The sequence below is a fragment of the Suillus subalutaceus genome (assembly GCF_016647625.1).
Source record: "Suillus subalutaceus strain FC151 chromosome Unknown DFJ58scaffold_186, whole genome shotgun sequence".
Taxonomy (NCBI): Eukaryota; Fungi; Basidiomycota; class Agaricomycetes; order Boletales; family Suillaceae; genus Suillus; species Suillus subalutaceus.
The window spans coordinates 1-14,874 of NW_024540435.1; the positions used below are offsets into that span (position 1 = coordinate 1).

The 14,874-nt window shown below is 47.5% G+C and overlaps 6 protein-coding genes across 6 annotated transcripts; 3 read left to right on the forward strand and 3 right to left on the reverse strand.

Moving 5' to 3' along the window:
• Positions 1-1,604: 1,604 nt before the first annotated feature.
• On the reverse strand, positions 1,605-3,085 carry DFJ58DRAFT_734723 (uncharacterized protein; the record flags this gene model as incomplete). Its single annotated transcript, XM_041386534.1, has 3 exons — positions 1,605-1,851; positions 1,877-2,254; positions 2,313-3,085. 3 exons carry the CDS (start codon positions 3,083-3,085, stop codon positions 1,605-1,607), a joined length of 1,398 nt encoding a protein of 465 aa, XP_041237238.1.
• Positions 3,086-4,117: 1,032 nt separating this feature from the next.
• Positions 4,118-5,635, reverse strand: DFJ58DRAFT_734724 (uncharacterized protein; the record flags this gene model as incomplete). The annotated part of the gene is made up of 7 exons (XM_041386535.1): positions 4,118-4,342; positions 4,392-4,445; positions 4,513-4,532; positions 4,582-4,723; positions 4,772-5,160; positions 5,213-5,429; positions 5,480-5,635. The coding sequence occupies 7 exons, from the start codon at positions 5,633-5,635 to the stop codon at positions 4,118-4,120; spliced, it is 1,203 nt and encodes a 400-aa protein (XP_041237239.1).
• A 399-nt stretch (positions 5,636-6,034) lies between these two features.
• On the forward strand, positions 6,035-6,739 carry DFJ58DRAFT_734725 (uncharacterized protein; the record flags this gene model as incomplete). Its single annotated transcript, XM_041386536.1, has 3 exons — positions 6,035-6,143; positions 6,192-6,677; positions 6,726-6,739. The coding sequence occupies 3 exons, from the start codon at positions 6,035-6,037 to the stop codon at positions 6,737-6,739; spliced, it is 609 nt and encodes a 202-aa protein (XP_041237240.1).
• Positions 6,740-7,003: 264 nt separating this feature from the next.
• Positions 7,004-9,105, reverse strand: DFJ58DRAFT_846767 (uncharacterized protein; the record flags this gene model as incomplete). The annotated part of the gene is made up of 5 exons (XM_041393354.1): positions 7,004-7,965; positions 8,023-8,211; positions 8,278-8,386; positions 8,431-8,835; positions 8,896-9,105. 5 exons carry the CDS (start codon positions 9,103-9,105, stop codon positions 7,004-7,006), a joined length of 1,875 nt encoding a protein of 624 aa, XP_041237241.1.
• Positions 9,106-10,022: 917 nt separating this feature from the next.
• On the forward strand, positions 10,023-11,898 carry DFJ58DRAFT_719005 (uncharacterized protein; the record flags this gene model as incomplete). Its single annotated transcript, XM_041384554.1, has 5 exons — positions 10,023-10,035; positions 10,452-10,494; positions 11,028-11,301; positions 11,359-11,717; positions 11,772-11,898. 5 exons carry the CDS (start codon positions 10,023-10,025, stop codon positions 11,896-11,898), a joined length of 816 nt encoding a protein of 271 aa, XP_041237242.1.
• Positions 11,899-12,976: 1,078 nt separating this feature from the next.
• On the forward strand, positions 12,977-13,249 carry DFJ58DRAFT_669360 (uncharacterized protein; the record flags this gene model as incomplete). The annotated part of the gene is made up of 1 exon (XM_041382776.1): positions 12,977-13,249. A coding segment is annotated over one exon (273 nt), but the record flags the coding sequence as incomplete, so codon positions are not given.
• Positions 13,250-14,874: the final 1,625 nt, after the last annotated feature.

The window sequence follows — 14,874 nt, forward strand, 5'->3', positions numbered from 1 at the left end:
ACGCAGAGCGAGTGTTATAGAACGAGCGCGGATAAAGGTCTAGTATAGGCGGATAACGATAACCATTGGAAACACAAAGTGCGCCCAAGTGGTGACTACTACTTTAAAGTAAAACCCAATAGCGAGGGAAGTACAGCAAAGGGGAGTAATATGATGGTGTAGTAAGTCAGCAACTTTATACTATGGAAATCGCATCGGAAGCGGAAGGGATAGGAGCAGTAAGCGCTATGAATACGTAATGACATGTATAACGCTGCAATGCTTGTTACAAACCACGAGGCAAGGCATATGACGTACCAATGAGGTGGATGGACATAGAGGGACATTCCTGGATGATAGGCAATGCAAGGCAATGCAGGGCGCTTAAGTGCAATAAAGCGCGCAAGGTGCACGTGTGGGAATGCTGCACGTTGTGCGGGAAAGTACCGCGCCTATGGCGCGTTTCGCGGAAAGCTGCGCGTTAGTGTAAAACGACTAGGGACATGATAGAAGTTGAATATAGCTGATGGTGCAAGTTGTGCATTGCAGGCCAATTGTCATGAGTTGTGAAAAGGTGCGAAATGTGCCCATATGTGCCTGCAGAAACGCGAGTCTCTACATCTCCCAGGGACTTTGAATACTGAGTGTCCCCACTCAGAGCGCGTCTGGTGAGGATCTCGAGTATGATGCGTGCGTGCTCGGATGATAGTTCGACTAAGTGCGATGAGGGGCAGATAATGCGCGAGCGTGGGAACGTGTTGTGGAAGCGCGAGAATGCGCTAAAGGCGAAGTGCGAACATGGGACTGCATGAAATGCGAAAGGCAACAGCACGAAATGCGACAATGCGACAAGGCGAAATGCGAAATGCGACAATGCGACATGGCGATAAGGCGAAATGCGAAGCGCGACAGTACGAAACACGACAAGGCGAAATGCAACAATGCAACAATGTGAAACGTGAATAAGGTGACGAGGCGACTGCTCAAAATGCGACAATGCAGAAGGTGATAGCACAAAAGCGCAAGTGCTGGAAACACGAGGGGATGAATGCGCAAAGTGCAAACTGCAACTGAGTGTGATGGAATGATTGCGCGATGGAGTCTACATCCAATATACGTCCGGGGGTGAAACGCGATGTTGTGGGGCCTGAGGAGCGATCCAATCTATGTCCAAACCAATCCCCACTGGGTGTCCTGGATACAATGCGAAGAAAAGGAATTATGCGTAAGAAAACTGCAAGGAAAACACGGAAAAACGCGCTGCAATCTATGCGGACTTCCATCCGACTTGGTTTCTTCGATCTTCTTTCGACATCTATGCCTCTATGCGCTGTGAGTAACATAAGCGCGTGGAAATGCGATGGAAAGGCGCCTAAATGCGGCTGAAGCGCCTGGGTGGTATAGTAACAAGGTGCACGGTGCTGCTTCATGCGTTAGAAGGGGAAAAAACTATCGTATGAGTCGGTGCAAGCACTAGAGTCAATGTTCTCGTATATCTCTTTCTTCCTGGTGTAAATCCCTGTAATGCGCGACTGTCTGCGGGTTATCTGTCCTATGTGCTAGAATATTAAACGAAACCTGAAACGAAATCTCTGGTCGAAGCCCAGGGTAAAACGAATGTTATCCTACAAAAGAATGGCGGTGTTTCTTCCGGTATTATGAGGTATGTGCGGTGATAAGGTAGGGATGCGCTGTGGAGGGGCGCGCTCTAGGGGGTTCTTCATCGTCTTTCTTCTTCCTTCTGCATAAACCGCGACTTCCGCGCTCATAGAGGTGAAATGCGATGCTTGCATGGGACGGCCGGTGATACTGAATGCGGATTTGGGCGGGACGGATGGTGCGAGGTGAGTGATGGCGGTGGGTCGGAGAGCGCTTGAAGGGCATCAGGAGTGCGCACATGAGCATCTGGTTGATGGTAATCTGCTGCAAGGTACTTGAAATGCACTTAGTGGCGAGTGCAGGGCTAAAAATGCGATATTGAGGGGCGATTCCAAGATTAGTTTCACAAACATAAGCGCATTGCGCGGTCAGGCGCGCGCAGAGCGTGGGAATACTAAGCGTCGGTGGCGAATCTAGGCCAATATGGCTGCGCTTCAAAGGCGGATAGCTGGTAACCGGTGCGAGGATCAAAACGGTGTCAGTAACAAAAACGCGGAACTTCCATATGTCAAAGGCGCATTGAGCGCTCAATGAAAACGCATGCAGATCATCAAGGACATTGTCCTGAACAGCCTGACAGGCTATGGGCGGCAACATGGCAATAGTCGCTTTGCTCCTTGAGAGCTTTCGACGTATAACAACCGTAAATCGCGTTAACTGAGGGACATTCATACAAACCATTAGCGCATTTGAGCGTGTTTTCTTCCGGAGTGGTTCTAGCATGGTCAAGGTATGCGTCTTGGTCGTCTGGAACATGATCCATGTGATGCGCATCTGATGCACCACTTGGACATTCAGTTGAAGAGCATGAACTGCTATCATTAAAAAGCGCGGTTTCGTCAGTAATGCATGGATCGTCAAGGGGCGTACTCTGGTCAACTGGTGTCGCGTATTGAAGCTCTGGCGCTGTAGGAGGCACCTGATTAGGCGCGCTAAAGTGCGATGAGCATACCAGGTCAGATTGAGACATCGGAGCGAGGGGCAAAGGCGCGGTATCTTCTACGTCCGGATGGTGCGTTTCTTGGACTACTGGGGCAGGGATGTCGTCGCATGTTTCAGGAATTGGTGCGATGATTGCTGCTTCTGGTTGCTCTTGAGCGCGTTCTGGATGCGGAGGTGCACTTGCAAGGGGCGCTTCGATGGTGGCCGGTTTTTCGAAGATAGGGCGCGTATAGTGGCAAACACCACATTCTGGCCAAAAATCCAAGACGTGATCAGCAAATTCCACATAGTTGTCAAATGCGCGGTATGAGAGAAGCTGCCTGTGTTTAGGCGCTGTATACTTCAGTGCATACTTAATGATCTCCTTGTCTGATAACCAAGTGGTTGCGCGAGTCGTTCTACTGACTCCAGGGAAGTTGACGAGTTGAGTACCATCGCCTGCAAAGCGCGGCGCTGAGTCGGCTATTCGAAGGGGCATTCCAGATGAATCTATGGGGTCATACATGGCGCGAAGGTGGTCGCGTTAGGCGTGGAAAAAGCGCGGATTGAAAAATGCGGATGGAGGAGCGCAGATGGAGTGCGTAAGTGCGCGTGTCGTATAAAGGTCTAGGGATGAACTGGTCGCTGTGTCAGATGGCCCCCTCGTGGTGGGCTCCAGTTGTGGGTATCACAACCTGACAGGCACATATAAGAAAAAGTGCTCAGCCAGTATAAGTGAGTCTCAGCTCTGCCTAGCTGCTATACTCGCAGAATGCAAGAACGTTCGACCCTAAAGGGGAAGCAAGGAAAGCAAGGATCCACGGAATGATGCTGAACAACCCTGGTGAATGGCGGTGAAAGTGCGAGAAATGCACTGAAGGCGCGCGCGGGAAAGCGGAATGCGAAAGTGCGCGGAGCGCGGGAAGGTAGTGCAAGTGGTGCACTGGTGTAAAAGATATATACTGAGACTGATAAGAGGGAAAGCGCGGATCTAGATGGATACTGATAGTGCCCACTAGCTATAGACTGATGCTAGGGCCTCAATATGATGAAGGACACATGCATTGCATGGAACTAACTGATGATAGATACCGAGTGGTAGGAAGGTAAGGTGGAATTGTTGGGTGTAAAACGAACATGAAAGTATGTAAGTTCTACCTAAGCGCTCTCCCAGGGCTCGGAGCCGAATAGGGAGCGCTCTAAGTATGTAAATGAGGTAAAGTGATGTAAAGTAAGGGTCCATGACGAAATGGGAAGTGTAATATGCCAAATATGGTCAGATAACAAAAAGGGACATACCAAGGGACTGGTTGGACGATGGATGGATGCTCCTGGATGCTGTGCAACATAGTGCGCTTAAGTGCGAGAAAGCGCGCAAGGCGCGCACGTGGGAATACTGCGCGTTGTGCGGGAAAGTGTCGCGCCTATGGCGCGTCCCGCGGGAAAGTGGTGCGCTCTATAGGGAAGTCATGGTGGATGATGGTGCGAGTTGTGCCATGAAGGCCAGTTGTCAGAATTCGTAAAATGAGCCCATATGAGCCTGCAGAAACGCGAGTCTCTACATCGTCTTAGAGTGAGTGGTGACTGTGGCCACAGGGGGTGCAGTGTTGGTGGTGGGGGCAATGGTGGCGCTCGCTGTATCGGTCCGGATGCATGCCATCTTCCAGAGGTAGCACAATGAGCAAGTCGAGGCGACATCGCCTTTCTTCGTCAACCAGGGGCAACACTCCACCTTCTTCGCCCGGCATCTGTCACAAGGCGGCAGAGAACCGTCAGCAGGGGGCTATGAGGAATCAGCATGGTAAAAACCTAGCAGTGACCGGAAGACTCACCTGTTCTTGGACCTTGGCTTTCCTGCCGGTGCCCTTGCCCTTGGACTGGATGGACTATGGAATAATGTCAGTCTGTATTTGACCTTCGCAGTTACATGCAAATCCTACCAGTTTTTGTCACTTCCCTGGTCGTACAGTGGCCTGCACCAGGATCAGCAATGGACTGGCAAATATAAAGAAAAATAAAAACTTGCCTTTGATCTGCCTTGTGCCTTTTCATCCTCCTCCAATTCATCTGCTTCTTCATTGCCCTCACTCACAACCAACCGACTTGCCTTCAGTGTGCCTGGCGTTTTTGCAGGGATGACAGCCTTGCGCGTTGATTTCTGGGGCTGTTTTCAGCGTTAGTAATGTTGAATTTACAAAGAAAAAACACTTACCTCGATGTCCGGAAGATCATCGACATTGATGAAGTCGTCATCCTCATCGCCGTCAACTTCCGGTGCCTTGGCCTTGGCCTTCCCCTTCCCCTTCCCCTTCCCCTTCACCTTCTCAGTGTCAGTGTCAGTGTCAGTGTCAGTGTCGGACAAGATCTCCTTCGACTTGATGACAGGCTTCTGGGACCGGTTGGCACGAGGCAAAGGAGGGCTGGTACTGAGGCAACATTTCCATGTTTTTGATGGCCCTGCCGGTGCAGGCTCACCAGATGCTGCATGTCTGGGCATGCGAATGCTGACATGTGGCGCAGGTGCCGGGGCACGAGCAGGAGCAGGTGGTGGTGCAGGTGTGGGTGCAGGCGCAGGTGCAGGTGTAGGTACCAGTGCAGTTGCTATTGCAGTCTTAGGTGTGAGTACTGGTGGGATGAGGAGGAAGACACTCACCAGGAGCTGCAGGCGCAATAGGTGGTACATCACCCAATGTCTTACTGTACAATGGGTGCTTCATGCACATGTCCTGATTGTGCCCAAGACGGGTCCAATCCGGTATTTCCACCAATTGTGTGGTGCGCCTCTGAGCGCGAAAGATCTCTGCTGCAAGTGACAGCAGGCCAGGGGGGACATAGGAAGCCTCCTTCCCATAGGCGCGAATCGCGTCATTCTGTGTGACCATAGTATCAATCAAAGCAACTGACAGAGAATGAAACATACCACTTCGCGAGCAATCTTCCGGCTCAACTCCATTTTTTCCTCTTGCAACGGAAACCGGATAACGTCTTCAACCATCTCAGTAAGCCAGGCTACAAGAGCTATGAGAGCCTGGTTGGCAGCGGCAGTGGAAGATGCAGAAGTAGAGTGAGAAGACATGGCAGGGAGATGATTGCAGTAGAGACTTAGTGGACAAGTAATCCGGAAGAGACGTGTTCAACAACCACCCTTGGGAAAATGTCGGCAACCGGCAACCTGGCCCGACCCGGATATATCCGAGTCCATTGTTCGCTGTCAGCATCTATTTTTATATCTGAATAACACATTGTGCAGTTGACACGTCATCAGCAATCAATTGTCACTAGCTAACCTGTGACGAAAACATCCGGTCACAGGCTGCAGCAGAACATCTATTCTGCTGGTGATCTTATGAAGACCGCGGATTTATACAACCCTTTCATTAAAATGAAAACAAGAAGGATGTGATTGTCCGCCATTGCCAAGCATAATCTACATGTGCCTAGTGAGGACAAAGGTAAGAATTTATCTACTACCACAATGGACCGGTTGACATTATCTGGCATGCCAGTATTTGACACCTTGCAGCCGAGAGGCGAGGAGCGCACTTACAACAACCCTATGATGGATTGTTCAAGCATGGATGAATGTAAGTTCATCTCATGCACAGCACAGACAATTGACATTACCTTTGAAGACCTAGATGTCATGTCAGCTCATGACCAGCTGAGAGATGGCAATAGATTGAAGACGGTCCACTTTCAAACCGGGGATGACCACCGGTCATTGGACTTGGGTTTTTCTGAGTCAGATGATGACCGGATAACCAACCCTCACAACCACCCACAACCGAACATGTTGGATATGCAATTCCCCACCCTGTCTGACGATGAACAGTCAAATGGTGAGATGTTAGAATTGGGGTTTCCTCCAGAGTCGGACGTTGGAGATGTGCTAGATTTGGGGTTCGATATCGATGTCAGTGATCCGGCCGGACACACAGATGGGGTGCTGGAAATGGGCTTCAACATGAATCATGTAGATGAATTGCTGGACTTAAGGAATAATATCACGCCGGATGAAAACCCTCTGGAGATGGGTTTCAATATGGATTTGGTGCATGAAAGCCCTCTAGAGATGGGTTTTGATGTGGATCCAGCGCATGTTGACCCGGATCGATCTTGTAAGCCTTCTTGTTGCTCCAGATATCATACTGACCGTTGAAATTCAGTCGCTGTCATTTGACTGGATCCCATTGGATTTGTAATCCAATGGGCTGTAGGTGATTTGCGTATAGCAATCCACCAGTTGGATATGGACCGGGCTGGTGATGCAATGTCGCCGGACGAGGCCTTTGCAAGACAAGAAGTCCTTGACTGCACACAAGAGTTGTTGCTGGCATGTCAACTGATATCGATATCTCGACTTTCAACATGAAGTATGTATTTCCGGTCATATGCTATCTACACCTATCGCTAGAATACTTGTGTGCAAAGATCCAAATTACTACTACTGCATATACTGAGCTTTGTAAGAGGCCTTTGAAGTTTTAAGAGAGCACTTTGGCTCAGGATTGGTGGTCTGTGCTTCACGTCCTTTGGCTTTCTTGCCGGTGGTCCTTGGGGCAGTGGGTGTTGGTTTGGGCACCGGTGTTTTGTGGTTTTTCTTCTTGGCATGGACACCGGATGTAGGACCAAATGCTCGACTGTTTGAAGGAGGAGGATCGTTGTCATGAGCACCGGTTGATTGTGCAGAACCGGTGCTGGTGTTGTTTGGTTTGGATTTCTTTCTTGGAGGCCGACTGTCCGACTCTAAATCAGATTGAATGTGATCAACCCTACCGCACTTTTTAGTTGGTTTGAATTTAGGTGGCAAAGGAACTGGCACGGATTTCTTGACCGGTGGGTGGGGATCTTCATGCTCTGCAGCAGATGGAGCCAGACTAGCCCTGCTGCGCATGTTGACCGGCCTGGATTTCTTGACCGGTAGGTGATTTGTGACAGGTATTAACTTTGGAGGTGGTGATGTGCCATCGTTGTCATCGTCCTTCTTGTCGTCATCATCATCGTCCTTCTCTTCATCGTTGTCGTGGTCCTTCTCTTCATTTTCATCATCCTTGTCCTTGTCCTCACTACTCGACACCTGTTTCCACCCTCCCGGTGCGCTTTCTAGTAGACTTTTCACTGGATCCTTGGGTCTTGTGTCAGAACCATTTCTGGAAATCACCTCTGCCAGTTCTCTCATCGTCTTATCGTCACCTTCCCAGCCTATAAATTCAAAGGTTGGGCAAACATGGCCTTTCTGTCTTTGACACCACAAATCTAACAGCCGGTCAGCATCAGCCAACCGAATCTTTGACGGATCGTCGAGCTTCCAGCTGGTAGGTAAAAATTTGGCTGTGATAAAGTCCCCCTGAGCCTTCCTCACTGAGGCCCAAGGCACAGATGCCTTTGGTTGTTGGCTGCACAACCCTGAAAAATAGCCAGTCAGTTGATCAGCTCTCCAGATGCATCATTTGTGAAACTGACTGTAGTGTTTTGTGAGGAACATCCTTATAAGATGCTTTTTACTCTCAAGGTTAAGCTCTTTCACGTCCAGTATGACCGGAAGCCCATAGCTATCCACCTCTAAAGGATATTCATCTTTCTTTCCGCCTTTCTTCCTGCCTTTTTTCACCTCCCTCTCACTATCGTCATCATCATTATTCAGGTCAACATCTGGTATTACCCCATGTTGCATAAGTACTTGACTGAATGATGCAAGATTGTCAAACAGAAGCTCACCAAACTCTTCTCCAGCATAGGCATTCCACTCTGATAACATGGGCTTCCAGTCCTTCGTATCGGTAAAACTATTGCCCTCCAACTTTTCATTGAAGTCGATTCTTCCAACCTGATCAGTATTCATTTACCGGTTGAGTGTGAAGTGGAACTCACCCATTGATCTGCACTTTGTCTTCCTCTTTCCATGCTGATAATATAAAAATTCTCATACCGGCCTGCTTCCACAACTTGGACACCAGGTCTGTCATCAAACCAGGGTGCTTTCTTCTTTGCAAAGTCCGCCTGGATGGCTGCAGGAGGAGCCTTGGCAGACCACTCAATCGCAGTGTTCTGAGCTTCCTCCAGCTCCTCTTTAGATAGACTTGCCATGACTGCAGTGAGTGTTGTCTGATATCTTTCAATAAATGTCTTCGATCCTGGCATCGCTCCAGTCTTTTCGATGATCTCCTCCTTGTGCAGTTGTTCTATGACTGACCGGGAAGTCCATTTCTGACCCAACTTGCTGGCCTTTTTTCGAGTCTTCTTGGGTCTCCGGTTATATAACCAGTCCTGGTACATCTCAATACATCATGATAAAAGTCAGTCATCATGCATGAAATTTGAAGCTCAACTGCTCACATATTTTCTGTTCTTCAATGACCGGTCATCCAAAGCAGGGGCATGCACCTTTGCCTCTTTTATGACTGCCTTCAGAATCTTTTTTCTATCGTTGGCAGCGGCTTCCTTCCATTCTTCTAGGTGGGATTTTAAGACCAGCACCTCTTCCTTGGTCAATTTCTTCTGCTTGGTCTTTTGTGGGCTGTCGACTGATGAGTTGGATCGGGGCATGGTAAAGCAGTTGAGGAGCAGTTGAGGTCTTGGTAGAATAAAGGATGCATGCGTGTCTCACAGTATTAAGTTACATAACCGATGTACATGACTGCAAACTGAACAAGAGATTGTCCAATACTTGTTTGTTGGTATGATTAGTATGATTCCCTTGACATCCTATGTGTTTCTGATGCATAGAAGAGAACTGTAAAAGCATACATACTTAGACCTGTATTATATAGTATATGGGCAGCATACAGCCCTCAGATACTGCATGCTAGAGACATAACCAATGTACGCGACTGCAAACCGAACAAAGAGATTGTCCAATACTTGTTTGTTGATATGATTGGTATGATTCCCTTGACATCCTACATGTTTCAGATGCATAGAATTGAGAACTGCACAAGCATACATACTTAGACCTGTATTATATAGTATATGGGCAGCATACAGCCCTCAAGTACTGCATACAGGCCCTGTGCAATCATATTCCACAACTTGTTCGAGTAAGTATCATCACAAATGACTTTGGAGGCCAACATAAATGTGCATACAAACAGCCGGTGTCCCGAAGATCAAACAAGAAGCCTGTTTGTGTCCATAGAGTGGGTTATTAGGTTCGAACTGTTCTCTCAGAGCATGTTTTGCAATGCTAGTGCCCTCAACTGAAGGATAATCAATGTATTCACTTTGTCAGACTCATCAATCATCCGATCGAAAGAAGCATGTATTACTGCTGAACCCTCTTAATTAACTGGATTACTTTTCTAAGACCAACACTCTGGAACACTGGCTAGACAAAAGTATTTGAACCTTGAAATGTAACCTCCGGTTGATGTACTTTATCAAGTCAATTGTCATCTAACCTGAACATGAAATTCATGTGACTCGTGTTAATAGCAGGATTACATTGTTTGTTAGATGATGCAACTATGGCAACCCTCAGTGACTCCAACCTTAATATATACCAAACGGAGGTAATATTACAAGATCATCAGGAACAATGTGGTAATCCCGACCATTTCAAACCATTCGGAGTCTGGACAACACTGGATCAATCAGTCCCTTCATGAATGATTGGGTCATTCAATGACTAACAAGGGAAAATGTGGTAATCTCGACGGTTCAAATCACCCGGAGTCCGGAAAGTTGATGGAAGCACCCGAGTCATCAAGTGTTCAGCATACTTATCCTGTCCAGTTGTAGTATCAACATGCCAAAGACCAAACAAAAGGGAATCACATACACCCCTCCTACGAAGAAACGATTGCCTCAGCTGTATAAGCTCAAGGAAACAACTACAACTAGAGGATCCAGGTCATCTTGGGTGAAAGATTCATGGGCTCAGAAAACAAAATCAGTAACATCATCACCAACAAAATCACCCTCGAAGCATATATCTGGGTCCCCTCACTTGCTGTATGAAGGTGCCGATTTTGACTTTGACCAAGGTGACATCCCACAGCCTAAATTTCCAAAATCTCTGGCAAGCAACAGTCATCTTCATTTCCTGAGTCTGGGTTTGACCGGATCACACAGAGTCAGTATGCATATCTCCGGCAATGGAAGTGCAAGTTCAAGGACTACATAAATTCACTCATGGTCAGAGAAGCTCCTCTACCCAACCAACTTTGTTCAGTCTGCAAGAAGGATGGGGTGTATAGATGTCATGGCTGTTTCAACGAGCCACTCTTTTGCACAGACTGTTGCAGAATTCAGCATCAAAGACATCCATTCCATCGCATCAGTCAATGGACCGGATCATTTTTTCAAGAAACTTCACTCATTAAAGTTGGCCTGCACATTCACCTTGCTCACAATGGCACACCATGTCCCAGCAGCAGCACGGATTACTCATCCGATGTCTTTCAATGGTCAGATACCGATGACGATATAGATGACGATTACCCAGAGGGACCTTTCATTCCACTGGTCAGAGACCCAGATCAGCCAGCAATAACTGTGGTAGACAAGTCTGGTGTTCACTCCCTTTCCATATGTTATTGCCACTGCCCCGGTGCTCTCAGCCGAGACATGCAGCTCTTTCAAGCCGGCGTGTTCCCGGCATCTTTCACCAGACTGAAAACTGCATTCACATTCGCTGTCTTGGACGACTTTCTGTTAGACAATCTCGAGTGCGGTACATCAGCCATGAATTACTACAGCAAAATTCACAGACTAACATCGAGCATCTTTCCACTAATGGTTCCGGTGAGCTGGGTTTCACTTGGTATTCCCCATCCGGTCATTAAAGAACGATATCCGTAGGATCACTACAGAGAGCTCATGAGAGCTGCCAGGCAGTGGCGACAATGCAAGCTTTACAAGTGGCATGGATTGGCCCACAAAGATGACCAGCCCAAGGACGGTGATCTCGCCCTATTTTGCCCGGCATGTCCGCAACTGGGTATAAACTTGGACCTGTCTACCGGTACAGTCGCCCAGTCAGATGATACACCTTCCTGGCTCATGACTAGATATTTGGTCATGGATGGAAATTTCAAAGCAGAGCACATGGATCCAGTGAATCCATCTGACAAAGTATCATTGATGGATGGCCTGGGATTCATGGTCTCCGATGAAAGATACAAGAGGCATTTAGCCACTGCTCGAGACCATGTCCAAAGGTCAGATTGCAATAATCACTGAGCAGTAAACCAAGCAAACACCTCACGGCAAAGGCTGGAGGCCACCGGTATAGGAGGATGTGCATGTGCACGGCATGGATGTTTCGTCCCACATTCAATGGTGGACTTTCAGAAAGGCGAAAGGTTGGTACATATTGCATCCGGTCACATCAATGGCTGATCTTACAACTCTTACCCGGAATGATCAGGCAGATGAACATGGACTATGCATTAAGTCAAGTGCTCAACTATAAGACAGACGGAATCTCTCGCGCCATTACCTTCTATGACATAAATTGTCAGTATAACAAGTATTTGAAGGACCAGATTGCTTCAAGCATGTATCTTTCCATCCCCATCGGTATGGATATCATTCCCAGTGTGGGTATCACAACCTGGCAGGCACATATAAGAAAAGTGCTCAGCCAGTATAAGTGAGTCTCAGCTCTGCCTAGCTGCTATACTCGCAGAATGCAAGAACGTTCGACCCTAAAGGGGAAGCAAGGAAAGCAAGGATCCATGGAATGATGCTGAACAACCCTGGTGAATGGCGGTGAAAGCGCGCACGGGAAAGCGAAGTGCAAAAGTGCGCGAAGTGCGGGAAGGTAGTGCAAGTGGTGCACAAGTGTAGAAGACGGATACTGAGACTGATAAGAGGAAAAGCGCGGATCTAGATGGATACTGACAGTGCCACTAGCTATAGACTGATGCTAGGGCCTCAAGATGATGAAGGACACATGCATTGCATGGAACTAACTGATGATAGATACTGAGTGGTAGGAAGGTAAGGTGGGTAGTTTGGGTGTAAAACGAACATGAGAGTATGTAAGTTCTACCTAAGCACTCTCCCAGGGCTCGGAGCCGAATAGGGAGCGCTCTAAGTATGTAAATGAGGTAAGGTGATGTAAAGTAAGGGTGCATAACGAAATGGGAAGTGTAATATGCTAAATATGGTCAGATAACGAAAAGGGACATACCGAGGGACTGGTTGGACGATGGATGGATGCTCCTGGATGCTGTGTGACATAGTGCGCTTAAGCGCGAGAAAGCGCGCAAGGTGCGCATGTGGGAATACTGCGCGTTGTGTGGGAAAGTGTCGCGCCTATGGCGCGTTTCGCGGGAAGTGGTGCGCTCCATGGTGGAAGTCATGGTGGATGATGGTGCGAGTTGTGCCATGAAGGCCAGTCATCAGAATTCGTAATATGAGCCCATATGTGCCTGCAGAAACGCGAGTCTCTACACCGGAATAGGTTTGGGGGCATGTCCATGGACATCAAGACAGCTGCTTTGTCCAGTATGCATCGAATTTCATCCATGGCACTGGCAGGATAGATGGAGAGATCATGGAGACCCTCTGGGCTCCTATGAATATAATCTCTCCATCAGCCAGGGGCATGGGAACTCCCCATCGCAAGGAGGTATTGGATTATCAGATGAATGATTGCAATGTCATGAAAATGATTTGTATAAGTAAGTCGCCAACCTCTGCATGTACATATATTGTCTGTACTCATACAATGCATGTCCGGTAGCCAAGTTTCTGTCCAGGAAGTTGAAAGAGGCTATCAAGGGTGCTGCGGAGAGCAAACTTGCATTTGATAATCTCAACGAGACAGCCCAGTCTGACATGGTCATTCTGTCATATACCATATACCCGGGTACAGATCCGAAGATCCGGATCTCAGATCTGATCCAGATCCGATGGACATATCCGTCGTCCGGTCCACAGATCCGATCTGATTCTTATTTCATGTCCTGTTCATATAACTCTAACTGTCGTTCATCTCCTTTCAGTATTCCTGTACACCGGTATACCGGTATACTGGTTATCCTTTACTTCTGTTATGCTTACTGATCCACTACACTTACTGATCTGCTTTAACTTATACTTCATTCCTGGTTCATGATTCGTGATCCATCTGTCTTACCAATACGCTGTGCACATACTTTGCTTATACTTCGTACATAGCCTCGCGCCTTTGCTTATTGATCATTCCGTTAGTTATCCATAGTATATAAACCCTTGTACATGCGCTGTAGTAGATCAGTTCGAATATCATCTTAGATTGCACTCATTCCGTCTGGACTCTAAGTCCCTCCATTATCCATCCGGACTTGAGTGCGATACTCTTGTCTACTCCAAGACTTAGGATTGATTCCTATAGTCTATATATCCACCTCTGTCTTCGGACAGTCCTCACCCGTTAGTTTCTAGTTCAGATCTGATCCAGATTAGCCGTTACTCTACACGTTCGATATCCAGAAGCCTTAACGGATCTGTTACGATACTTATCTGTCTCACTAGACGCAATACTCTAGCACTCTGAAATAAGGGGCAAGACTCGGGAAAGGGGCACAGCACACGAGCTGAGGCCAAAGCCCTTCGGATCTGATACTTCTTGAGTACGGTCTTAACACAATCCTACATCCGCTTGGTCAAGTTTCTGCTCGGAAAGACTCGACTTGAACTTCAATAAACTCGCCATGACTTCGAGTTCGTGGACCACACAATTGGCAAGTGACTTTTCAGCACGGAGTTTCTCTTGTCTAGCCCTGGCGAGTTCCATGACTAGGTTTGCTTCGAGATCCTTTGTATCATTGATGTTCTATGAAATTAAATATATGTTATTAGTTAGTATTGATTTTAATATAGTCCTACTACGTACCATGGAACCAATAGCATCAGCGATATCATACAAGTGAGAGAGACCGGCGGCATCACCACCAGAATTCACAGTTCAGCAAATGTGAGATGGATGCTGCTGAGCACAGAATAGAGAACACTGACAGAGTGTCTTATTTGAGGTAGATGCTGGAATGTCACTGTGAATATTGAGACTGATAGGCGAGGTTGACATACTATGTACTTTGTATACAATGGTGATAGAAAAAGCGAATCCGAAAATGCCAGAATCATCAACCATCCCATGAACTTGATCATTCAAGGCCGAAGTGAGAATATTCATTTATTTCAAGTATCCATTTACATTCAACTACATCTACAAGTGCAGAATGAACTACTATCCAAATGTTAACGGAGGAGCTGATGAAGACTGCAATTGCGAGGTGCGTTGTGTATTTATTGTTCTCATATCCATCACTTACCATTTGATGTGGAGATCCCTGCCCTGCAACATGCACAGAGGCCTCTGGAAGT